Consider the following 26,244-nt stretch of genomic DNA (forward strand, 5'->3'; position numbering starts at 1 on the left):
GCACAGAGTAAAGCTCAGTCGACACTGTCCCCATCAAACACTCCCAGGACAGGTACAGCACGGGGTTAGATACATAGTAAAGCTCCCTCGACACTGTCCCCATCAAACACTCCCAGGACAGGTACAGCACGGGGTTAGATACAGAGTAAAGCTCCCTCTACACTGTCCCCATCAAACACTCCCAGGACAGGTACAGCACGGGGTTAGGTACAGAGTAAATCTCCCTCTACACTGTCCCCATCAAACACTCCCAGGACAGGTACTGCACGGGGTTAGATACAGAGTAAAGCTCCCTCTACACTGTCCCCATCAAACACTCCCAGGACAGGTACAGCACGGGATTAGATACAGAGTAAAGCTCCCTCGACACTGTCCCCATCAAACACTCCCAGGACAGGTACAGCATGGGGTTAGATACAGAGTAAAGCTCCCTCTACACTGTCCCCATCAAACACTCCCAGGACAGGTGCAGCACGGGGTTAGATACAGAGTAAAGCTCCCTCTACACTGTCCCCATCAAACACTCCCAGGACAGGTACAGCACGGGGTTAGATACAGAGTAAAACTCCCTCTACACTGTCCACATCAAACACTCCCAGGACAGGTTCAGTACAGGGTTAGATACAGAGTAAAGCTCCCTCTACACTGTCCCCATCAAACACTCCCAGGACAGTTACAGCACGGGGTTCGATACAGAGTAAAGCTCCCTCTACACTGTTCCCATCAAACACTCCCAGGACAGGTACAGTCCGGGGTTAGATACAGAGTAAAGCTCCCTCTACACTGTCCCCATCAAACACTCCCAGGACAGGTACAGAACGGGGTTAGATACAGAGTAAAGCTCCCTCCACACTGTCCCCATCAAACACTCACAGGACAGGTACAGCTCGCGGTTAGATACAGAGTAAAGCTCCCTCTACACTGTCCCCATCAAACACTCCCAGGACAGGTACAGCATGGGGTTAGATACAGAGTAAAGCTCCCTCGACACTATCCCCATCAAACACTCCCAGGACAGGTACAGCACGGGGTTAGATACAGAGTAAAGCTCCCTCCACACTGTTCCCATCAAAGACTCCCAGGACAGGTACAGTACAGGGTTAGATACAGAGTAAAGCTCCCTCTACACTGTCCCCATCAAACACTCCCAGGACAGGTACAGCACGGGGTTAGATACAGAGTAAAGCTCCCTCCACACTGTCCCCATCAAAGACTCCCAGGATAGGTACAGCACGGGGTTAAATACAGAGTAAAGCTCCCTCTACACTGTCCCCATCAAACACTCCCAGGACAGGTACAGCACAGGGTTAGATACAGAGTAAAGCTCCCTCTACACTGTCCCCATCAAACACTCCCAGGACAGGTACAGCACTGGGTTAGATACAGAGTAAAGCTCCCTCTGCACTGTCCCCATCAAACACTCCCAGGACAGGTACAGCACAGGGTTAGATACAGAGTAAAGCTCCCTCTACACTGTCCCCATCAAACACTCCCAGAACAGGTACAGCACAGGGTTAGATACAGAGTAAAGCTCTCTCTACACTGTCCCCATCAAACACTCCCAGGACAGGTACAGTACGGGGTTAGATACAGAGTAAAGCTCCCTCTACACTAACCCCATCAAACACTCCCAGGACAGGTACAGCACGGGGTTAGATACAGAGTAAAGCTCCCTCCACACTGTCCTCATCAAAGACTCCCAGGACAGGTACAACACAGGGTTAGATACAGAGTAAAGCTCCCTCTACACTGTCCCCATCAAAAACTCCCAGGACAGGTACAGCACAGGGTTAGATACAGAGTAAACTCCCTCTGCACTGTCCCCATCAAACACTCGCAGGACAGGTACAGCACGGGGTTAGATACAGAGTAAAGCTCCCTCTACACTGTCACCATCAAACACTCCCAGGACAGGTACAGCACGGGGTTAGATACAGAGTAAAGCTCCCTCTACACTGTCACCATCAAACACTCCCAGGACAGGTACAGCGCCGGGTTAGATACAGAGTAAAGCTCCCTCAACACTGTCCCCATCAAACACTCCCAGGACAGGTACAGCACGGGGTTAGTGTAGCGCACAAAGACTCCGTGAGACGAATAGAGTGAAGTCGATGAGGCTTTATTCAGCGTGTCTGTTCCCCCGCAGCTCGATAGTAAACTGGCCTGCGGGGGAAGACTCCGGCTTCTTATACTCCGCCTTCAGGGCGGAGCTTGAGGTCAACGGCCAACCAGGACCCGGGATCTGTCAGCCAATGACATTAGGGCTTCCAGTCCCACATGACCCCCAATACATACTACCACATTCACCCCTTGTCAAAAATGAACCCGGCGGGGTGATGCTTCGTATGGTGGTAAGGGTTTACAGGGCTGGTCCTGGGAGGACAAAACATTCACATGGCAATACAGTATTGGACAATTTCGTCCTTTTGCAACTATTTACAGAGGGTATAGGAAGAAAAGAAAAATGTTCTTGTGAACAGTCCATATTTGTTTTACATCGACGCCACGAGTCGGTCGGGCGGTCTGATCGTCCGTGTCGATTGCCTCGGCCCCGGCAGTGGTGGTGGTGCTTGTACCAGTGTTGTCGCCTCCAGTAGCCGTACGGTTTCAGCTCGGGCTTGATTCTTGGTCGGTGCTGAGGGGAGGGGAACCAATGGGGCGGTCGCGGGGTGCGGCGGTGGCAGGAAGGGGGGGGTTGGGTTGATGGTGTCGGGGCGGTGTGCGTGTTGCCGGCGGGCGCCAGATCCCGCAGGGAGACCGTGTCCTGTCGGCCGTCGGGGTACTCCACGTAGGCGTACTGGGGGTTCGCGTGGAGGAGGCGAACCCTTTCGACCAACGGGTCCGCCTTATGTGCCCGCACGTGCTTTCGGAGCAGGATGGGTCCTGGGGCCGCCAGCCAGGTCGGCAGCGACGTTCCAGAGGAGGACCTCCTAGGGATGACAAGGAGACGCTCATGAGGCGTTTGATTAGTGCTCGTACACAATAACGACCGGATGGAATGGAGAGCGTCCGGGAGGACCTCCTGCCACCGTGAAACTGGGAGGTCCCTGGACCGTAGGGCCAGTAGGATGGCCTTCCAGACCGTACCGTTCTCCCTTTCTACTTGCCCGTTCCCCCGGGGGTTGTAGCTGGTCGTCCTGCTTGAGGCTATGCCCTTGCTGAGCAGGAACTGGCGCAGCTCGTCACTCATGAAAGAGGACCCCCTGTCGCTGTGGACGTATGCGGGGTAACCGAACAGCGTGAAGATGCTGTTCAGGGCTTTAATGACTGTGGCCGCGGTCATGTCAGAACAGGGAATGGCAAAAGGTAAGCGGGAGTATTCGTCCACTACATTAAGAAAATATGCGTTGCGGTCGGTGGAGGGGAGGGGCCCTTTGAAATCGAGACTGAGGCGTTCAAAGGGGCGGGAAGCGTTAATCAGGTGCGCTCCATCTGGCCTGAAAAAATGCGGCTTGCATTCCGCGCAGATGTGGCAGTCCCTTGTGACTGTACGGACCTCTTCTAAAGAGCATGGGAGATTGCGGGACTTGATGAAGTGGTAAAACCGAGTGACCCCCGGGTGGCAGAGGTCCTTGTGGAGGGTTTGGAGGCGGTTAATTTGTGCATTGGCACATGTGCCGCGGGATAGGGCATCGGACGGCTCGTTCAGCTTTCCGGGACGATACAAAATCTCTTAGTTGAAGGTGGAGAGCTCGAACCTCCACCTTAAGATTTTGTCGTTTTTGATTTTGCCCCGCTGTGCACTATCGAACATGAAGGCTACCGACCGTTGGTCAGTGAGGAGAGTGAATCTCCTACCGGCCAGGTAATGCCTCCAATGTCGCACAGCTTCCACTATGGCTTGGGCTTCCTTTTCTACTGAAGAGTGGCGGATTTCTGAGGCGTGGAGGGTCCGGGAGAAAAAGGCCACGGGTCTGCCCGCTTGGTTAAGGGTGGCCGCTAGAGCTACGTCGGAGGCGTCGCTCTCGACCTGGAAGGGGAGGGACTCGTCGATGGCGCGCATCGTGGCCTTTGCGATATCCGCTTTGATGCGGCTGAAGGCCTGGCAAGCCTCTGTCGACAGAGGGAAGGTCGTGGTCTGTATTAGGGGCGGGCCTTGTCTGCGTACTGGGGGACCCACTGGGCGTAGTACGAAAAGAACCCCAAGCAGCGTTTCAGGGCTTTTGGGCAGTGCGGGAGGGGAAATTCCATGAGTGCGCGCATACGTTCGGGGTCGGGGCCTATTATCCCATTGCGCACTACGTAGCCCAGAATGGCTAGCCGGTCGGTGCTAAAAACGCACTTCTCCTCGTTGTACGTGAGGTTCAAGGCTTTGGTGGTCTGGAGGAATTTTTGGAGGTTGGCGTCGTGGTCCTGCTGATCGTGGCCGCAGATGGTTACATTGTCGAGATACGGGAACGTGGCCCGCAACCCATGTTGATCAACCATTCGGTCCATCTCCCGTTGGAAGACCGAGACCCCGTTTGTGACGCCAAAAGGGACCCGTAGGAAATGGTATAATCGCCCGTCTGCCTCGAAGGCTGTGTACTTGCGGTCACTTGGGCGGATGGGGAGCTGATGGTAGGCGGACTTGAGGTCCACGGTGGAGAAGACTTTATATTGGACAATCCGATTGACCATGTCGGATATGCGGGGGAGAGGGTACGCGTCTAGTTGTGTGTACCTGTTGATGGTCTGGCTATAGTCAATGACCATCCTTTGTTTCTCCCCTGTCTTCACTACTACCACCTGCGCTCTCCAGGGACTATTGCTGGCCTGGATTATGCCCTCCTTTAGTAGCCGCTGGACTTCGGACCGAATGAAGGTCCGGTCCTGGGCGCTGTACCGTCTGCTCCTAGTGGCGACGGGTTTGCAATCCGGGGTGAGGTTCGCAAACAAGGACGGGGGTTGCACCTTGAGGGTTGCGAGGCCGCAGATAGTGAGTGGGGGTATGGGTCGCCGAATTTGAACGTAAGGCTCTGTAGATTGCATTGGAAATCTAATCCCAGCAAGGTGGGGGCACAGAGTTGGGGAAGGACATTTAGTTTGTAGTTTTTGAACTCCCTCCCCTGCACCGTTAGGGTAACTATGCAGAATCCCTGGATCTGTACGTAGTGGGATCCTGCAGCTAGGCAAATCTTTTGTGCGCTGGGATAGGTGGTCAAGGAACAGCGTCTTACCGTGTCGGGGTGTATAAAGCTTTCCGTGCTCCCGGAGTCGACTAGGCATGGCGTCTCGTGGCCGTTTATTAGTACCGTTGTCGTCGTCGTCTGGAGTGTCCGGGGCCGAGCTTGATCGAGCGTAATCCAAGCGAGCCGTGGTTGCAGTAGTGGAGTGGGGACCGTTGTTGCCGTCCAAGGTGGCGTCGGGGATGAACAAAATGGCCGCTCCCATACATCGCACGTGGCTGGGGGGTCACAAGATGGCGGCGGGGGTGGACAAAATGGCCGCCCCCATGCGTCGTACAGGTCTGGGGCGGTCCAAGATGGCGGCGCCCCTCCTCCCCTCGTGGTGGCCGGGACCCAAAATGGCAGCGTCTGCGGGTCGCACATGGTGCGCTAGGGGGGCTGGGAGCGCTGGGACCGCGAGCGCTAGGACCGCGAGCGCTAGGACCGCGCGGAGCTCCCTCACCGGGGACAGCGGTGGTCGGGGCCCAAGTAGGTGGCACCGGCGGGTCAGGCGTGGGGCGCGGGGTGGGGGTTAGGGTGGCGTTAGGGACGCGGAAAACTCCCTCCTCTCCGTGGAGAGTGTTGGCCGGGACCCAAAGCGGTAGCGCCGGCGGCGGGTCATACATGGGCTGCGGGGAGGGGGGTTGGGGAGCGTAGGCGGCGTGCAGGGCTCCCAGTTGTCCCGGGACCGCGGTGGTCGGGACCCAGAGCGGCTGCGCCTGCGGGTCGTACATGGCGTGCTGGGGGGTTGGGGCGCGTAAACTGCTTGCAGGGCTCCCTGTGCTCCCGGGACAGCGGCGACCTCGCGGGACCGGCACACAACCGCATAATGGCCCTTTTTCCCGCAGCTTTTGCAGATAGCTACGCAGGCCGGGCAGCCCTGTCGGGGGTGTTTCGCCTGGCCGCAGAAATAACAGCGGGCGCCCCCGGTGCGACTCGGCGTTTGGACCGCGCAAGCCTGTGGGGTGTCCGGGGGGGGGGGGGTAGGGGGTTTGCCGCGACGGGTACGTACGGGGCCCAATGGGTTGCCGCGCGGTCGGGGCCGTAGGCGCGGGCATTACGCGCGGCCACGTCTAGGGAGGCTGCTAGGGCCCGTGCCTCTGAGAGTCCTAGCGACTCTTTTTCTAGAAGTCTTTGGCGGATTTGGGAGGATTGCATACCTGCCACTAAAGCATCGCGCATTAACATGTCCGTGTGTTCATTTGCGTTCACCGAAGGGCAGCTGCAGGCTCGTCCCAAAATCAGCAGCGCGGCGTAGAATTCGTCCATCGATTCTCCGGGAGCTTGCCGTCTCGTCGCGAGCTGGTAGCGAGCGTAGATTTGGTTAACTGGGCGGACATAGAGACTTTTCAGTGCTGCGAACGCCGTCTGGAAATCACCCGAGTCTTCGATGAGGGAGAAAATCTCCGTGCTCACCCTCGAGTGCAGGACCTGCAGTTTTTGGTCTTCTGAGACTCGGCCGGTGGTCGTTCTGAGGTAGGCCTCGAAGCAAGTCTGCCAGTGCTTGAAGGCTGCTGCCGCGTTCACTGCGTGGGGGCTGATCCTCAGGCATTCCGGAATGATCCTGAGCTCCATAGTCTTTTTTTTTTAGGCACGCTTAATAAATTGTAGCGCACAAAGACTCCGTGAGACGAATAGAGTGAAGTCGATGAGGCTTTATTAAGCGTGTCTGTTCCCCCGCAGCTCGATAGTAAACTGGCCTGCGGGGGAAGACTCCGGCTTCTTATATCCGCCATCAGGGCGGAGCTTGAGGTCAACGGCCAACCAGGACGCGGGATCTGTCAGCCAATGACATTAGGGCTTCCAGTCCCACATGACCCCCAATACATACTACCACAGTTAGATACAGAGTAAAGCTCCCTCTACACTGTCCCCATCAAACACTCCCAGGACAGGTACAGCACGGGGTTAGATACAGAGTAAAGCTCCCTCTACACTGTCCCCATCAAACACTCCCAGGACAGGTACAGCAAGGGGTTAGATACAGAGTAAAGCTCCCTCTACACTGTCCCCATCAAACACTCCCAGGACAGATACAGCATGGGGTTAGATACAGAGTAAAGCCCCCTCTACACTGTCCCCATCAAACACTCCCAGGACAGGTACAGCATGGGGTTAGATACAGAGTAAAGCTCCCTCTACACTGTCCCCATCAAACACTCCCAGGACAGGTACAGCACGGGGTTAGATACAGAGTAAAGCTCCCTCTACACTGTCCCCATCAAACACTCCCAGGACAGGTACAGCACGGGGTAAGATACAGAGTAAAGCTCCCTCTACACTGTCCCCATCAAACACTCCCAGGACAGGTACAGCACGGGGTTAGATATAGAGTAAAGCTCCCTCTACACTGTTCCATTAAACACTACATTCAGTAATAAAATCAGTGAAGTAAGGAACTGGTGATTCTGTTTCATTCACAAGCGACAATTTGGGAGAGTTTAAAACAATCTGAATTATTTCTGGACAGACAAACCATTGCGGGCTTTGTGGGGGGTTGAGGGCTGGGAGTGGCAGGCTGGAATGTGCAGTCAAGGACACAAACTAATCCGCGATGGTCCTATTGACTGGTGGAGATGGGTGAAGGGGCCGAATGGTGCACTCCTGCCCGTATTTATTGTGATATTTTGGGATGGTGGGATTGAGGGATATGGTTGGAGGGATTTGAGTCGTAGGTTGGTGGGAATTTGAGCTTTGGAGGGTCGCTGGTTTGGTGTGGCGTGAGAACGGCCTTGTTGAGCCTGAGCCACTTTGCCCAATGTCTGTGGTGCAGCTGAAGTGAAGAAGTCTCGCTCTCCCACACTTTCCTGCACTCAGTGTGATCCGTGTCTGAAGAGACAAAGCCAGCAGTGAGTGATGGGTTGTTGTAATCATTCCCAAAGAAAGGTCATGTATCTGCTGCAGGAATGTTTATAATTACAGTGAAAATAGTCGTAATAAAACTGTCTGAAATGATCTGCTCTAAAACAATATATTAAATTACAATGAAGTTATTTTATTTTAATAACCTATGTTATGCTTGGAACCACCCACCAAAATTGAATGCACTTAATTTTATATCACTCTGTTCCCAAGCCAAACGTTTATTGATGGGACATTGTGACGTCACTCAGACTTAACCACACAACTGCTGAAGCTGAATAAAAACTATCAAATACTCGCTCACGATTCCCAAATCCATCAAACCTACAAAACACTCCCAGGACAGGTACAGCACGGGGATAGAATCAGAGTAAAGCTCCCTCTACACTGTCCCCATCAAACACTCCCAGGACAGGTACAGCACGGGGATAGAATCAGAGTAAAGCTCCCTCTACACTATCCCCATCAAACACTCCCAGGACAGGTACAGCACGGGGTTAGATACAGAGTAAAGCTCCTTCTACACTGTCCCCATCAAACACTCCCAGGACAGGTACAGCACGGGGTTAGATACAGAGTAAAGCTCCCTCTACAGTGTCCCCATCAAACACTCCCAGGACAGGTACAGCACGGGGTTAGATACAGAGTAAAGCTCCCTCGACACTGTCCCCATCAAACACTCCCAGGACAGGTACAGCACAGGGTTAGGTACAGAGTAAAGCTCCCTCTACACTGTCTCCATCAAACACTCCCTGGACAGGTACAGCATGGGGATAGATACAGAGTAAATCTCCCTCTACACTGTCCCCATCAAACACCCCCAGGACAGGTACAGCACGGGGTTAGACACAGAGTAAAGCTCCCTCTACACTGTCCCCATCAAACACTCCCAGGACAGGTACAGCGTGGGGTTAGATACAGAGTAAAGCTCCCTCTACACTGTCCCCATCAAACACTCCCAGGACAGGTACAGCACGGGGTTAGATACAGAGTAAAGCTCCCTCTGCACTGTCCCCATCAGCACTCCCCGGACAGGTACAGCACGGGGTTAGATACAGAGTAAAGCTCCCTCTACACTGTCCCCATCAGCACTCCCCGGACAGGTACAGCACGGGGTTAGATACAGAGTAAAGCTCCCTCTACACTGTCCCCATTGTCATGATATTCAAACACACACATCATGATAGACACACCAACAGACAAATCAGAACACACACCACCACAACCAATCACAGACAAAGACAGGAAACATATAAAAGCACAAACACGACACCTGTTGGACAGTATAGCTGGAGACGAGGACAAGGACAGACCTGTTGCACGACACACTCAGGGAGACAGCACGTGCAGAGTATCCAGAACGAACTGTATATAAGAGTTAAAATAAAATAGAGTTGTACCACATACAACTGTGTTGGCACATCTGTGCACCAGAGCACCCAACACCACATGGTACAGGAGTGGATCGATACCTGCCGGCATACCTCAGTGTACACAGACAACCAGCAGTGCCCAGGCAAAATGTTACAGCTCCCGGTTCCGCAGCCGCTCCAGTGCCACGGCGATCTCCGCGAAAACTGGCGGCGATTCCGGCAAGGGTTTGAATTGTTCCTGGTGGCAGCCAAACTCCAAGACCTGGCCGATGATGAAAAAATTGAATTTCTCCTCCCCATCGCCGGTGCAAGGGCAAGAGAAATCTTCGCAAGGTTCAGGTTCTTCAGGAGGCAGCAAAGGTACGATTACCAGGCAGTCCTGGACAAATTCTCCAAATACTGTGAGGAAAACAAATCCAATCGGCAAATAAAGGTAAGAAAAGCTGCAGTACTCACCTCGTGGCCGGGATCCCGGAGCCCGAATTCCCAGAGGCCGAAATCCCGGGCCTGAGAGAGGGCTGGGTCGAGGTCGGTGGCCATCTTGCTAAAGGTATCACGCTAGCACAGTTGCGCGAGCAGTGCGCAGAACCGGAAGTTTGGTTTGCGCATGTGCGAGACGCTGCGCATGCGCAGTCAAGAAAACGGCCATCGGTAAAGAAACGGCGATCTGAGCATGCGCAGTCGCTTCCTACGTGCTACATACCGAGCGTCAGGATGTCAGAGGCCCCAGACCGCACCAATTTAAAGGGGAAACGTCCCAAATCCAATTTAAAAGGGAAACGTCCCAAATCAAAAAAACAAAAATCTGTTAAAGCTGTAAAACAACCTTCCCTCACCTGGAATGACAGCACATAGCCACAAATTGACCCAGGAGATGAATTTGGCCTCCAAAGAACCCTCCAACAAGCAGTTACCTACGCACAAGCCGATGATTCCGACCTCGAATACTTCGATGACGATCTTTACAGTGTTTCTGGACCTCGCGAGCCCAATGATAGCTCCGTGGTCCTATGCGACTATGACTCGGACGAACCTTTCGTGTTGCACATTGGCGACCCCCACATTGAATCCGACGCAGATGCGGATTCATTTTTCGGATTTGAGGATCTTCAATCCAGCAGATATGACGTCCCAATTTATCAGTACCGGATGATGCTGCAGCCTGACATTAACAGACAGGGAGCGGTGGAAGCACACGGAGAGCGCCCTGCTGCCACACAGAGCGTGGTCCACGTCCCGCTCAACGTTCCCGACTCTATGAAAGAAGGCATGCAAGACTCCAGAGCGCAGTCCTCGCATGAACCAGAAGTGACTCCAGTGTCACAAGCTTCCACAGCAAGCTCGTGGACAGACTCCACAATTGCAGAAACGCAAGACTCCAGAGCGCAGTCCTTGCATGAACAAGAAGTGACTCCAGAGTCACAAGCCTCCACAGCGAGCTCGTGGACAGACTCCACAAAAGAAAAAACGCTTGACTCCGATGCGCAGTCCTTGCGGGAACAAGACCATGAGGGTCTAGTAACCTCTCCTGACCAACCAGCGGCAGACGATGCAAGTCTGCCATGCTCACGTGAACAGCGCGAAGGCCACTGCACAGCAGCATGACCATGACGGTCTCTCATGCTACAATGAAGGGCACAGCGCTGAAGACTTTTCAAGCCCAACTGAAGACAAGCCAAAGGAATCGCCTCGTCCAAGCCCGAAGGAAAAAGGTTCATGCGCTGACCTTCAGAATCATTGTAGCCGAACAGAGATTAATAATGCTGCACGGTCACAGAAGGATACTGAGGATTTGCTAAAGAAATTACCTGTATGTTTAACTTGCAAGGAGCAGACTGAGAATTGCCATTGTTTTAGTACAAAAAAAAATGGACAAGACATTGATCCTCAGGTAATGGAAATAACACAACCTGAATCATATCTACAGCAGGGACAAATGTCTCCCTTCGACTCAACACCGCAAAGTCCCAACTTCGGCGACCAACAGTTAGTCAGTAATGACTCTTCAAACCTTGAGGGGAACATTAATTGCATTGAATCTAAACACACTCCACTGATCAATGAGCAGAACATTGGAGCAAGAATCCCGAGGACACCGACATCGAGTAGCCAGATAACGAATTTAAAACCCGCAGCAGTTTCAAGTGAACCAAGTATGCTTTCCACTAATGGTGAAGATGCAGATAAGGTCGACCCGATTATCCATTGTACCACACTAACCCCAGTGATTAAGCAGTTATGTATGGGGAGTATAATGTGGGCAATTGAGAACAGTAAAAGAGAGACTGTGACCATGCCAGTCCCAGCAAAATCAGACCCAGAGACCATGAAGGCATGTACATTAGACAAAGATACATATGAGGTACCTGAGAAGAAAAGTGAAACGGAATGTTCTTTGGAAAATAGTACAATGTCGATAGAAACATTGGATCCTATATTCGAGACCATACATATGGGAGAATTTGGGGGTAATAAACAAGGTTCTGCAATGTCTGGGGGAAGATTTAAAATTCCAAAGAAGAAAAAGCCCAAATGAAGGACAACGGCAAGACAATGGCAGTCCACCGACATGGTGTGCACCACCAGATGAAAACTCTGACAATTCACCCAACCCTAGTGAACAGCAAGCTGCTAATGAGGATCTATCCACGGGATGAGAGACGAGTGATGACAGCGTCCCACTTCCCATGCAAAAGACCTCGCCTAGTGCGTACCGAGGCACTCGACGATCACGGTGGGACCACTGACGACTGCGGTGGCGGCGCACCGCTTCCACCCTCGATGGCTCGAACCTCTCCACTGGTCGGTGCATTCCTGCATGTTCCGACTCCAGAAGTGCAGCTTCAGGGAATCTCGGCTGCCTCCAGTGAACCAGTTGGGACTCCGGACGGGGAGCATCGACGGAAGGCAGACCGGACTCCAGATGGGGAGCAGCCAAGCGCCGACTCTGATTCGCGCACTCCAGACCTTGCTCCGGACGGGCGGTGTCGCGGCCTCGGTGATGGCACGCTCAGGGTGACGGCGGATGCCACAGCGACAGGGAATGGATCGCGTGGCAGTCACACTGGGTCGGCAGTGGCGACCAGCACCAGCGGTCCAAGACGGACACACCAATTCGCGCCATCGCCAGACGTTGATGCGAGCAACAATTCTCTCTCCAAGGCGACATGCTTCGACGTTCCTCTGCGGAGTCGCCCTTCCGGCACAGCAGGTGGCCGGAACCAGCGTGCACGGTCTCGGCCAACTTCCACATCTGGCACAGTCATCGCCTTGCATGACATTAGTGATGGTGCTTCTTCGATGGCAACGACCCATCGGCTACAAGATGCCGTCCACCACAAACATTAAAAGAAAAAAGACTCCACCTTGTTCCTGGCATGCAGGGCGGATGGATTGGTGCGTAGGCGCAATCAGCGAGCTTTGCGCCGCCTTCCACGCTCGCAACTGAACCGTACGCACACGCCGGATCCTCCACTGGTTCCCAAGGATGACTTCGTGGAGCTGCCACGGATCATGCCCCTTCCATCGCCACCCGTGACCAGGCCACAGCAGCTAAAATCCTCCCCATGCAGAAGCCATGCAGAGGCTGTTTCTGGGACCTTGCCATCTGTCAACTCCAGGGCAAACTTTATTGAAGCAGACAAGTATTTTCTCCCTTTTGAGTTGGCATGCCAGTCGAAATGTCCCCGCATAGTCAGCACATCAGCTGACTGTTTACAGAAATTAATTGATAGAATTATAGAGACAATATGTGGTTGTTCTCAAGGACCACAAACCGACGAAGGTGTTCAGTTGCAGATAATTAAGGCCTTACTAACTACAGTAACATCTCAGCACATAGAAATACACGAAGGAACTGTGTTACAGGCTGTTAGAACGTGCTACAATATTCACCTGGCCAGCAAAAAACTTAATAAACCAAACCACAGCCAAGGCAACACTAACAAAGATGTTGAATGTTATATTTGCACGAATGAAAAACCAAGCACTGCACGAAGTACAACAAATGGTAAAGTAGAGACTTCGGCCACAGCATCACCTCCAACAGTCCAAGGTGAACCAGTGTGACCCCAAATCTCCACAGCTGAACCGGCTTGAGGACCAGCCCATTCTTGAGGTGGTCACCCATTAGACTGGACTTATAACGCTGTTCATACGTTCAAAAAGTCAAACACGTCTGTATTATAACCTGTTGTTGTTTATCGTTCCAGATATCGTCTGACCGGACCACTGTTCAAGTTTATTTTTCTTCCTCGCATTCATGTTTTGTTATGGTACAACCTTGTTAGTGTGACGCACCCGACATCGCCCCATGTAAATAGTTACGTCATATACACACGCTGTACACAACACACGCACACACTCTTAGATGCACTCACGACACGGTTATATTTATAACCACGTAGGCACATATCTTTGTAAAAAGGGGGGATGTCATGATATTCAAACATACTCATCATGATAGACACACCAACAGACAAATCAGAACACACAACATCACAACCAATCACAGACAAAGACAGGAAACATATAAAAGCACAAACACGACACCTGGTGGACAGTATTAGCTGGAGAGGAGGACAACGACAGACCTACTACACGACACACTCAGGGAGACAGCACGTGCAGAGTATCCAGAACAAACTCTATATAAGAGTTAAAATAAAATAGAGATGTACCACATACAACTGTGTTGGCTCATCTGTGCACCAGAGCACCCAACACCACATAGCACGGGGTTAGATACAGAGTAAAGCTCCCTCTACACTGTCCCCGTCAAACACACCCAGGACAGGTACAGCACGGGGTTAGATACAGAGTAAAGCTCCCTCTACACTGTCCCCATCAAACACTCCCAGGACAGGTACAGCACGGGGTTAGATACAGAATAAAGCTCCCTCTACACTGTCCCCATCAAACACTCCCAGGACAGGTACAGCACGGGGTTAGATACAGAGTAAAGCTCCCTCTACACTGTCCCCATCAAACACTCCCAGGACAGGTACAGCCTGGGGTTAGATACAGAGTAAAGCTCCCTCTACACTGTCCCCATCAAACACTCCCAGGACAGGTACAGCACGGGGTTAGATACAGAGTAAAGCTCCCTCTACACTGTCCCCATCAAACACTCCCAGGACAGGTACAGCATGCTGTTAAATACAGAGTAAAGCTGCCTATACACTGTCCCCATCAAACACTCCCGGGACAGGTACAGCACGGGGTTAGATACAGAGTAAAGCTCCCTCTACACTGTCCCCATCAAACACTCCCAGGACAGGTACAGCACGCGGTTAAATACAGAGTAAAGCTCCCTCTACACTGTCCCTATCAAACACTCCCAGGACAGGTACAGCACGGGGTTAGATACAGAGTAAAGCTCCCTCTACACTGTCCCCATCAAACACTCCCAGGGCTGGTACAGCACGGGGTTAGATACAGAGTAAAGCACCCTCTACACTGTCCCCATCAAACACTCCCAGGACAGGTACAGCACGCAGTTAAATACAGAGTAAAGCTCCCTCTACACTGTCCCCATCAAACACTCCCAGGACAGGTACAGCACAGGGTTAGATACAGAGTAAAGCTCCCTCTACACTGTCCCCATCAAACACTCCCAGGACAAGTACAGCATGGGGTTAGATACAGAGTAAAGCTCCCTCTACACTGTCCCCATCAAACACTCCCAGGACAGGTACAGCACGGGGTTAGATACAGAGTAAAGCACCCTCTACACTGTCCCCATCAAACACACCCAGGACAGGTACAGCACGGGGTTAGATACAGAGTAAAGCTCCCTCCACACTGACCCCATCAAACACTCCCAGGACAGGTACAGCACGGGGTTCGATACAGAGTAAAGCTCCCTCTACACTGTCCCCATCAAACACTCCCAGGACAGGTACAGCATGGGGTTAGATACAGAGTAAAGCTCCCTCTACACTGTCCCCATCAAACACTCCCAGGACAGGTATAGCACGGGGTTAGATACAGAGTAAAGCTCCCTCTACACTGTCCCCATCAAACACTCCCAGGACAGGTACAGCATGGGGTTAGATACAGAGTAAAGCTCCCTCTACACTGTGCCCATCAAACACTCCCAGGACAGGTACAGCACAGGGTTAGATACAGAGTAAAGCTCCCTCTACACTGCCCCCATCAAACACTCCCAGGACAGGTACAGCACGGGGTTAGATACAGAGTAAAGCTCCCTCTACACTGTCCCCATCAAACACTCCCAGGACAGGTACAGCACGGGGTTAGATACAGAGTAAAGCTCCCTCTCCACTGTCCCCATCAAACACTCCCAGGACAGGTACAGCACGGGGTTACATACAGAGTAATGCTCCCTCTACACTGTCCCCATCAAACACTCCCAGTACAGGTACAGCACAGGGTTAGATACAGAGTAAAGCTCCCTCTACACTGTCCCCATCAAACACTCCCAGGACAGGTACAGCACGGGGTTAGATCCAGAGTAAAGCTCCCTCTACACTGTCCCGATCAAACACTCCCAGGACAGGTACAGCACGGGGTTAGATACGGAGTAAAGCTCCCTCCACACTGTCCCCATCATACACTCCCAGGACAGGTACAGCACAGGGTTAGATACAGAGTAAAGCTCCCTCTACACTGTCCCCATCAAACACTCCCAGGACAGGTACAGCACGGGGTTAGATACAGAGTAAAGCTCCCTCTACACTGTCCCCATCAAACACTCCCAGGACAGGTACAGCACGGGGTTAGAAACAGAGTAAAGCTCCCTCTACACTGTCCCCATCAAACACTCCCAGGACAGGTTAGGTAAAAAATACAGCTCCCACCTCTTGCCATAGCTCTGTAGCAATATCCAAAGTAATCCCATTGCATGGATTTGGATTTGTTTATTGTCACGGGTACCGAGGTACAGTGTAAAGTATTTTTCTGTGAGCAGCTCAACAGATCATTAAGTACATGAGAAGAAAAGAAAATACATAATCGGACAAACATAAAATACACAATGTAAATACATAGAGACTGCCCCACTCTCTCCATCGCCCTGTATCAATCCCACTGTCCCACTCTCTCCATCGCCCTGTATCAATCCCACTGTCCCACTCTCTCCATCGCCCTGTATCAATCCCCAAACTAATCCCACTGTCCCACTCTCTCCATCGCCCTGTATCAATCCCAGACCAATCCCACTGCCACACTCTCTCCCCATAGCCCTGTATCAATCCCACTGCCCCACTCTCTCCATCGCCCTGTATCAATCCCACTGCCCCACTCTCTCCATCGCCCTGTATCAATCCCAGACCAATCCCACTGCCCCACTCTCTCCATCGCCCTGTATCAATCCCAGACCAATCCCACTGCCACACCCTCTCCCCATAGCCCTGTATCAATCCCACTGCCCCACTCTCTCCATCGCCCTGTATCAATCCCAGACCAATCCCACTGCCCCACTCTCTCCATCGCCCTGTATCAATCCCAGACCAATCCCACTGCCACACTCTCTCCCCATAGCCCTGTATCAATCCCACTGCCACACTCTCTCCCCATAGCCCTGTATCAATCCCACTGCCACACTCTCTCCCCATAGCCCTGTATCAATCCCACTGCCCCACTCTCTCCATCGCCCTGTATCAATCCCAGACCAATCCCACTGCCCCACCCTCTCCCCATCGCCCTGTATCAATCCCACTGCCCCACTCTCTCCATCGCCCTGTATCAATCCCACTGTCCCACTCTCCCCATCGCCCTGTATCAATCCCACTGCCCCACTCTCTCCATCGCCCTGTATCAATCCCACTGCCCCACTCTCTCCATCGCCCTGTATCAATCCCTGACCAATCCCAGTGCCCCACTCTCTCCCCATAGCCCTGTATCAATCCCACTGCCCCACTCTCTCCCCATAGCCCTGTATCAATCCCACTGCCCCGCTCTCTCCCCATAGCCCTGTATCAATCCCCAAACTAATCCCACTGCCCCGCTCTCCCCCCATAGCCCTGTATCAATCCCCAAACTAATCCCACTGCCCCGCTCTCTCCCCATAGACCTGTACCATTCCCACTGCCCCGCTCCCTCCCCATAGCCCTGTATCATTCCCACTGCCCCGCTCCCTCCCCATAGCCCTGTATCATTCCCACTGCCCCGCTCCCTCCCCATAGCCCTGTATCATTCCCACTGCCCCGCTCCCTCCCCATAGCCCTGTATCAATCCCAAACTAATCCCACTGCCCCGCTGTCTCCCCATAGCCCTGCATCAATCCCAAACTAGTCCCACTGTCCAACTCTCTCCCCATAGCCCTGTATCAATTCCAAACTAATCCCACTGCCCCGCTCTCTCCCCATAGCCCTGTATCAATCCCAAACTAATCCCACTGTCCCACTCTCCCCATAGCCCTGTGTCAATCCCAAACTAGTCCCACTGTCCCACTCTCTCCCCATAGCCCTGAATCAATCCCAAACTAATCCCACTGCCCCACTCTCTCCCCATAGCCCTGTATCAATCCCCAAACTAATCCCACTGCCCCACTCTCTCCCCATAGCCCTGTATCAATCCCAAACTAATCCCACTGCCCCGCTCTCTCCGCATAGCCCTGTATCAATCCCCAAACTAATCCCACTGCCCCACTCTCTCCCCATAGCCCTGTATCAATCCCCAAACTAATCCCACTGTCCCTCTCTCTCCCCATAGCCCTGTATCAATCACAAACTAATCCCACTGCCCCACTCTCTCCCCATTGCCCTGTATCAATCCCACTGTCCCACTCTCTCCCCATTGCCCTGTATCAATCCCCAAACTAATCCCAATGCCCCACTCTCTCCCCATCGCCCTGTATCAATCCCAGACTAATCCCACTGCCCCACTCTCTCCCCATCGCCCTGTATCAATCCCAGACCAATCCCACTGTCCCACTCTCTCCCCATAGCCCTGTATCAATCTCAAACTAATCCCACTGCCCCACTCTCTCCCCATAGCCCTGTATCAATCCCCAAACTAATCCCACTGTCCCGCTCTCTCCCCATAGCCCTGTATCAATCCCCAAACTAATCCCACTGCCCCGCTCTCTCCCCATAGCCCTGTATCAATCCCAAACTAATCCCACTGTCTCACTCTCTCCCCATAGACCTGTATCATTCCCACTGCCCCGCTCCCTCCCCATAGCCCTGTATCATTCCCACTGCCCCGCTCCCTCCCCATAGCCCTGTATCAATCCCACTGCCCCACTCTCTCCCCATAGCCCTGTATCAATCCCACTGCCCCGCTCTCTCCCCATAGCCCTGTATCAATCCCCAAACTCATCCCACTGCCCCGCTCTCTCCCCATAGCCCTGTATCAATCCCAAACTAATCCCACTGTCCCACTCTCTCCCCATAGACCTGTATCATTCCCACTGCCCCGCTCCCTCCCCATAGCCCTGTATCATTCCCACTGCCCCGCTCCCACCCCATAGCCCTGTATGATTCCCACTGCCCCGCTCCCTCCCCATAGCCCTGTATCATTCCCACTGCCCCGCTCCCTCCCCATAGCCCTGTATCAATCCCAAACTAATCCCACTGCCCCGCTCTCTCCCCATAGCCCTGCATCAATCCCAAACTAGTCCCACTGTCCCACTCTCTCCCCATAGCCCTGTATCAATCCCAAACTAATCCCACTGCCCCGCTCTCTCCCCATAGCCCTGTATCAATCCCAAACTTATCCCACTGTCCCACTCTCCCCATAGCCCTGTGTCAATCCCAAACTAGTCCCACTGTCCCACTCTCTCCCCATAGCCCTGAATCAACCCCAAACTAATCCCACTGCCCCACTCTCTCCCCATAGCCCTGTATCAATCCCCAAACTAATCCCACTGCCCCACTCTCTCCCCATAGCCCTGTATCAATCCCAAACTAATCCCACTGCCCCGCTCTCTCCCCATAGCCTTGTATCAATCCCCAAACTAATCCCACTGCCCCACTCTCTCCCCATAGCCCTGTATCAATCCCAAACTAATCCCACTGCCCCACTCTCTCCCCATAGCCCTGTATCAATCCCAAACTAATCCCACTGCCCCACTCTCTCCCCATAGCCCTGTATCAATCCCAAACTAATCCCACTGTCCCACTCTCTCCCCATAGCCCTGTATCAATCTCCCAACTAATCCCACTGCCCCACTCTCTCCCCATAGCCCTGTATCAATCCCAGACCAATCCCACTGCCCCACTCTCTCCCCATAGCCCTGTATCAATCTCAAACTAATCCCACTGCCCCACTCTCTCCCCATAGCCCTGTATCAATCCCAGACCAATCCCACTGCCCCACTCTCTCCCCATCGCCCTGTATCAATCCCAGACCAATCCCACTGCCCCACTCTCTCCCCATAGCCCTGTATCAATCTCAAACTAATCCCACTGTCCCACTCTCTCCCCATAGCCCTTTATCAATCCCAAACTAATCCCACTGTCCCACTCTCTCCCTATAGCCCTGTATCAATCCCAAACTATTCCCACTGCCCCACTCTCTCCCCATAGCCTGTATCAATCCCAAACTAATCCCACTGTCCCACTCTCTCCCCATAGCCCTGTATCAATCTCAAACTAATCCCACTGCCCCACTCTCTCCCCATAGCCCTGTATCAATCCCACTGTCCCACTCTCTCCCCATAGCCCTGTATCAATCCCCAAACTAATCCCACTGCCCCACTCTCTTCCCATAGCCCTGTATCAATCTCAAACTAATCCCACTGCCCCACTCTCTCCCCATAGCCCTGTATCAATCCCAAACTAATCCCACTGTCCCGCTCTCTCCCCACAGCCCTGAATCAATCCCAAACTAATCCCACTTCCCGGCTCTCTCCCCATCGCCCTGTATCAATCCCAAACTAATCCCACTGCCCCACTCTCTCCCCATAGCCCTGTATCAATTCCACTGCCCCATTCTCTCCCCATAGCCCTGTATCAATCCCAAACTAATCCCACTGCCCCGCTCTCTCCCCATCGCCCTGTATCAATCCCAAACTAATCCCACAGCCCCACTCTCTCCCCGTAGCCCTGTATCAGTCCCAAACTAATCCCACTGCCCCGCACTCTCCCCATAGCCCTGTATCAATCCCAAACTAATCCCAATGCCCCACTCTCTCCCCATAGCCCTGTATCAATCCCAAACTAATCCCAATGCCCCACTCTCTCCCCACAGCCCTGTATCAATCCCAAACTAATCCCAATGCCCCACTCTCTCCCCATAGCCCTGTATCATTCCCAAACTAATCCCAATGCCCCACTCTCTCCCCATAGCCCTGTATCAATCCCAAACTAATCCCACTGCCCCGCACTTTCCCCATAGCCCTGTATCAATCCCAAACTAATCCCAATGCCCCACTCTCTCCCCACAGCCCTGTATCAATCCCAAACTAATCCCAATGCCCCACTCTCTCCCCATAGCCCTGTATCAATCCCAAACTAATCCCAATGCCCCACTCTCTCCCCATAGCCCTGTATCAATCCCAAACTAATCCCACTGCCCCGCACTTTCCCCATAGCCCTGTATCAATCCCAAACTAATCCCAATGCCCCACTCTCTCCCCATAGCCCTGTATCAATCCCAAACTAATCCCACTGCCCCGCACTTTCCCCATAGCCCTGTATCAATCCCAAACTAATCCCAATGCCCCACTCTCTCCCCATAGCCCTTTATCATTGCCAAGCGGATGTGATTTTGGTGATGAGGGTGGAGGTGAAGTTGGGAGAGGGAAATTACAGAGAGTTTGCGCAGACCCAGTGCTGACCAACAGCTGCATTGGGCTGAAGGGACATTGTTGTGCTATGTGTAACGTGAGTGTCTGTCCCAATCCCTAAACATAATTTCACAATCACTACAATATATCTGAGTATCTCACAACAGCCATCAGGCATGTTGCCGCTCCAGCTCAGTGGGCTGGACGGCGGGTCTGTGAAGCAGAGCGAGGCCAGCAGCCTGGGTTCGTATTCCCGCACCGGCTGAGGTTATTCAGGAAGGCTCCGCCTCCTCAACCTTGACCCTCGCCTGAGGTGTGGTGACCCTCGGGTTAAATCACCAGCAGTCAGCTCTCCTCCCTCACCTGAGGAAGGAGCAGTGCTCCGAAAGCTAGTGATTTGAAACAAACATGTTGGACTTTAACCTGGTGTTGTAAGACTTTTTACTGTGCCCACTGGGGAAGGCAGCCATTGGTCATCTGGGACTAGGGCGACTTTGCATCTGCCAGCACCAGAGAATAGAGTGGGTTCCAGAGGGTAGAGGATTGTGGGTATTGTGGCTGCCATTACTAACTGATTGCCTTGAGGATGGGGATCTGGGCGACAGATGATGGGTGCGTGTAGCTATTAGTGTGATGACGCTCTCTGGAATAAATCCGCTCATAGTTTAGGGGACGCTGACACGGGATATAACCGGGGAAGAGTGGGGCCAAAGGGATTGTTTCCGTGATGTCCCCTGTCTGCGTGTCTGTCTGGGTTGCCTATCGAATTCCTCTGTCTAATGGTCGAGCTGGTGCCTTCCTGCAGAGACCTATTCCACCCCCCCTCTCCCACTACAAAATCCACTCACAAACTCAGAGTCGGATCATAACAGCGATAAGGAGAGAGACAGGCAGAGAGGGGGAGATTGATGATCATCCCAATATCTAATTAAAGTGACTACGGGCTTGTCTTACTGAGTCGAACTGATCTTCCCCCAGTAATTAAACTAGAACAGACATCATTCCATCTTATAGAAAACAGATGTTTTGTGATTTGTCACAACTGATAATTTTCAGAGTATTTATTGAAAGTTTCCACCACTTCGGAAGGTGCTGACTCTCACTGGAGTACAGGGACCCCTCCTCTCCTGAAGGTGCTGACTCTCACTGGGGTACGGGGACCCCTCCTCTCCTGAAGGTGCTGACTCTCACTGGGGTACGGGGTCTCCTCCTCTCCTGAAGGTGCTGACTCTCACTGGCGTACGGGGACCCCTCCTCTCCTGAAGGTGCTGACTCTCACTGGGGTACAGGGTCCCCTCCTCTCCTGAAGGTGCTGACTCTCACTGGGGTACAGGGACCCCTCCTCTCCTGAAGGTGCTGACTCTCACTGGGGTACGGGGGCCCCTCCTCTCCTGAAGGTGCTGACTCTCACTGGGGTACAGGGACCCTCCTCTCCTGAAGGTGCTGACTCACACTGGGGTACAGGGACCCCTCCTCTCCTGAAGGTGCTGACTCTCACTGGGGTACAGGGTCCCCTCCTCTCCTGAAGGTGCTGACTCTCACTGGGGTACAGGGTCCCCTCCACTCCTGAAGGTGCTGACTCTCACTGGGGTACGGGTCCCCCTCCTCTCCTGAAGGTGCTGACTCTCACTGGGGTACAGGGACCCTCCTCTCCTGAAGGTGCTGACTCACACTGGGGTACAGGTCCCCTCCTCTCCTGAAGGTGCTGACTCTCACTGGGGTACAGGGTCCCCTCCTCTCCTGAAGGTGCTGACTCTCACTGGGGTACAGGGTCCCCTCCACTCCTGAAGGTGCTGACTCTCACTGGGGTACAGGGTCCCTCTACTCTCCTGAAGGTGCTGACTCTCACTGGGGTACGGGTCCCCTCCACTCCTGAAGGTGCTGACTCACACTGGGGTACAGGGACCCCCTCCTCTCCTGAAGGTGCTGACTCTCACTGGGGTACAGGGTCCCCCTCCTCTCCTGAAGGTGCTGACTCTCACTGAGGTACACGTTCCCCCTCCCCTCCTGAAGGTGCTGACTCTCAATGGGGTACAGGGTCCCCCTCCTCTCCTGAAGGTGCTGACTCTCACTGGGGTACAGGGTCCCCTCTTCTCCTGAAGGTGCTGACTCTCACTGAGGTACACGTTCCCCCTCCCCTCCTGAAGGTGCTGACTCTCAATGGGGTACGGGGTCCCCCTCTTCTCCTGAAGGTGCTGACTCTCACTGGGGTACGGGTCCCCCTCCTCTCCTGAAGGTGCTGACTCTCACTGGGGTACAGGTCCCCTCCTCTCCTGAAGGTGCTGACTCTCACTTGGGTACAGACCCCCTCCTCTCCTGAAGGTGCTGACTCTCACTGGGGTACAGGGTCCTCCTCTCCTGAAGGTGCTGACTCTCACTGGGGTACGGGCCCCCTCCTCTCCTGAAGGTGCAGAGTCTCACTGGGGTACGGGGTCCCCCTCTTCTCCTGAAGGTGCTGACTCTCACTGGGGTACGGGGTCCCCCTCTTCTCCTGAAGGTGCTGACTCTCACTGGGGTACGGGGTCCCCCTCCTCTCCTGAAGGTGCTGACTCTCACTGGGGTACGGGCCCCCTCCTCTCCTGAAGGTGCTGACTCTCACTGGGGTACAGGGTCCCCCTCCTCTCCTGAAGGTGCTGACTCTCACTGGGGTACAGGGTCCCCTCCTCTCCTGAAGGTGCTGACTCTCACTGGGGCACAGGGTCCTCTCCTCTCCTGAAGGTGCTGACTCTCACTGGGGTACAAACTCCCCCTCCTCTCCTGAAGGAGCCGGCTCTCACTGGGGTACAGGGCCCCCTCCTCTCCTGAAGGTGCTGACTCTCACTGGGGTACAGGGTCCCCCTCCTCTCCTGAAGGTGCTGACTCTCACTGGGGTACAGTGTCCTCTCCTCTCCTGAAGGTGCTGACTCTCACAGGGGTACAAACTCCCCCTCCTCTCCTGAAGGAGCCGGCTCGCACTGGGGTACAGGGCCCCCTCCTCTCCTGAAGGTGCTGACTCTCACTGGGGTACGGGGTCCCTTCCTCTCCTGAAGGTGCTGACTCTCACTGGGGTACAGGGTCCCTCCTCTCCTGAAGGTGCTGACTCTCACTGGGGTACAGGGTCCCTCCTCTCCTGAAGGTGCTGACTCTCACTGGGGTACAGGGTCCCTCCTCTCCTGAAGGTGCTGACTCTCACTGGGGTACGGGACCCCCTCCTCTCCTGAAGGTGCTGACTCTCACTGGGGTACAGGGTCCCTCCTCTCCTGAAGGTGCTGACTCTCACTGGGGTACGGGACCCCCTCCTCTCCTGAAGGTGCTGACTCTCACTGGGGTACGGGATCCCCTCCTCTCCTGAAGGTGCTGACTCTCACTGGGGTACAGGGCCCCCTCCTCTCCTGAAGGTGCTGACTCTCACTGGGGTACAGGGTCCCCTCCTCTCCTTAAGGTGCTGACTCTCACTGGGGCACAGGGTCCCTCTCCTGAAGGTGCTGACTCTCACTGGGGTACAGGGCCCCCTCCTCTCCTGAAGGTGCTGACTCTCACTGGGGTACAGGGTCCCCTCCTCTCCTGAAGGTGCCGGCTCTCAAAGGGTCCTAGGAAATTGACAATTTATAAATAGGGAGTCTTCTGTTTATTAGAGAATGGCTGTTATCAGCCTGTTCAACCATGAGAGGTGAGTCTCTGGATTGAGGTCTCAGGCCTTGTTGGGCTAATAATCGTGACTTTGACGTTAATCCTGAGAAGAGAGGGGGATCAGTTAAGCAGGGTCCCATTAACTTTGGAATGGGGTCTAATCTTGGCGATCCCTCTCTGCTTCTACTTTCATTCGGAGTCATCGTACTGAGTTGTCATTTCAATCTTTCTTTTCACAGGCATGTTTCCTCGTTCTGCAGTCACCGAGGAGCACGAGAGCAGGGAGAAGCTTCACAAGATTCTGGACACGATAACAGACACCTTGATCTGGTGTATGTCCAAGAGTGGAATACCACCACCACAGCAAGCCACTCGCCTGGCCCATCTCCTCATGCTGCTGTCCCACATCAGACACGCCAGGTACCGCAATCCTCCATCTGTCCTCTCCCCTGAATATTTCCGTCAACTTCTCTCTCACTCTGTCTCTCTTGATAACTGCCTACCTATCTACCTTTCTGCGCCTCTCTCTCTCTGACCATCTCTATTTCTGCACAGCACAGCCGGAGGCCGCTCCGACCATCTAATCTGTGTTGGCCCTTTCAGTTAGTCACATTCCCCTCTTTCCCAAGACCCTGGCAGCTATTTATTCAATTCCATTTTGAAGTCCGCTATTGAATCTCCAACGCCCCCCCCCCCCCCCCCCCCCCCGCCACCACCCCCCCCCTCCCCCCTTACCCTCGCTATCAAACAGTACATCCCAAATCCTCTCTGCTCATTCGGTTAAAAAGGATTTTCCTCATTTTGCTCCTGGTTCTTTTGCCTTTAACCTGTCGAGCGTTCAGCCATTGCAAAGAGGTTCTATCTGTTGACACTATTTACTCCCTTCACGATTTGAAACAGGCCCGTTCAATCTCCTCTTGGCCGTCTCTGCTCCAATGAAAACAACTCCAATTTCTTCGGTCTGTATCTGTGATCCCTCATCTCTGGGACTATTCCACCGAATCGCTGATTTATCCTCCCCAAAGCCGCCACAACATTCTCAACGTGTTGTTGCGCAGAATTGGACCCAATAACCTCGTCCCTTCATCCAAATCATTGCTGTAGACTATAAATAATTGCGGCTGCAGCACTGAACCACTGGTTACCGTTTGTCAATCCACAAAATGACCCATTCACCCCTGTTTCCCGTTAGTTAGTCAATCTCTCTGTGCTAAAATATCACCCCCGGCACCATGAGTTCTTACCTTGTGCAGTAACCTTTTATGTAGCATCTTATCAAATGCCTTTTGGAGATCCAAATACACCACATCCACAGGTTCCCCTTTATCCACATTGCAAGTTACTTCCTCAAAGATCTCTAATATATTAGTCAAACATGATTTCTTTTCACTAACCCAAATCTGCCTGATGGTATTCTGATTGTCTAAACACCCACTTTGAGAATGGATTCTTGCACTTTCCCAATGACATATGTTAGGCTAACTGGCCTCTCGTTTCCGGATCTCTGCCTCCCTCCTTCCTTGAATTGAGATGTTACATTTTCAGCTACGGAATGTGA

At 53.3% G+C, this 26,244-nt stretch overlaps 1 protein-coding gene across 4 annotated transcripts in view; it reads left to right on the plus strand.

Moving 5' to 3' along the window:
- Positions 1 to 26,244, plus strand: part of esr2a (estrogen receptor 2a) — a 745,646-nt gene that overhangs the window by 709,093 nt on the left and 10,309 nt on the right. For all 4 annotated transcript variants that reach the window (XM_072494274.1, XM_072494258.1, XM_072494265.1 and 1 more), the window contains one exon: positions 24,926 to 25,106. In XM_072494274.1, coding sequence (XP_072350375.1) covers positions 24,926 to 25,106 — 181 coding nt within the window. The remainder of the gene's footprint in view (positions 1 to 24,925; positions 25,107 to 26,244) is intronic.

Source organism: Scyliorhinus torazame, chromosome 2, assembly GCF_047496885.1.
Source record: "Scyliorhinus torazame isolate Kashiwa2021f chromosome 2, sScyTor2.1, whole genome shotgun sequence".
NCBI lineage: Eukaryota > Metazoa > Chordata > Chondrichthyes > Carcharhiniformes > Scyliorhinidae > Scyliorhinus > Scyliorhinus torazame.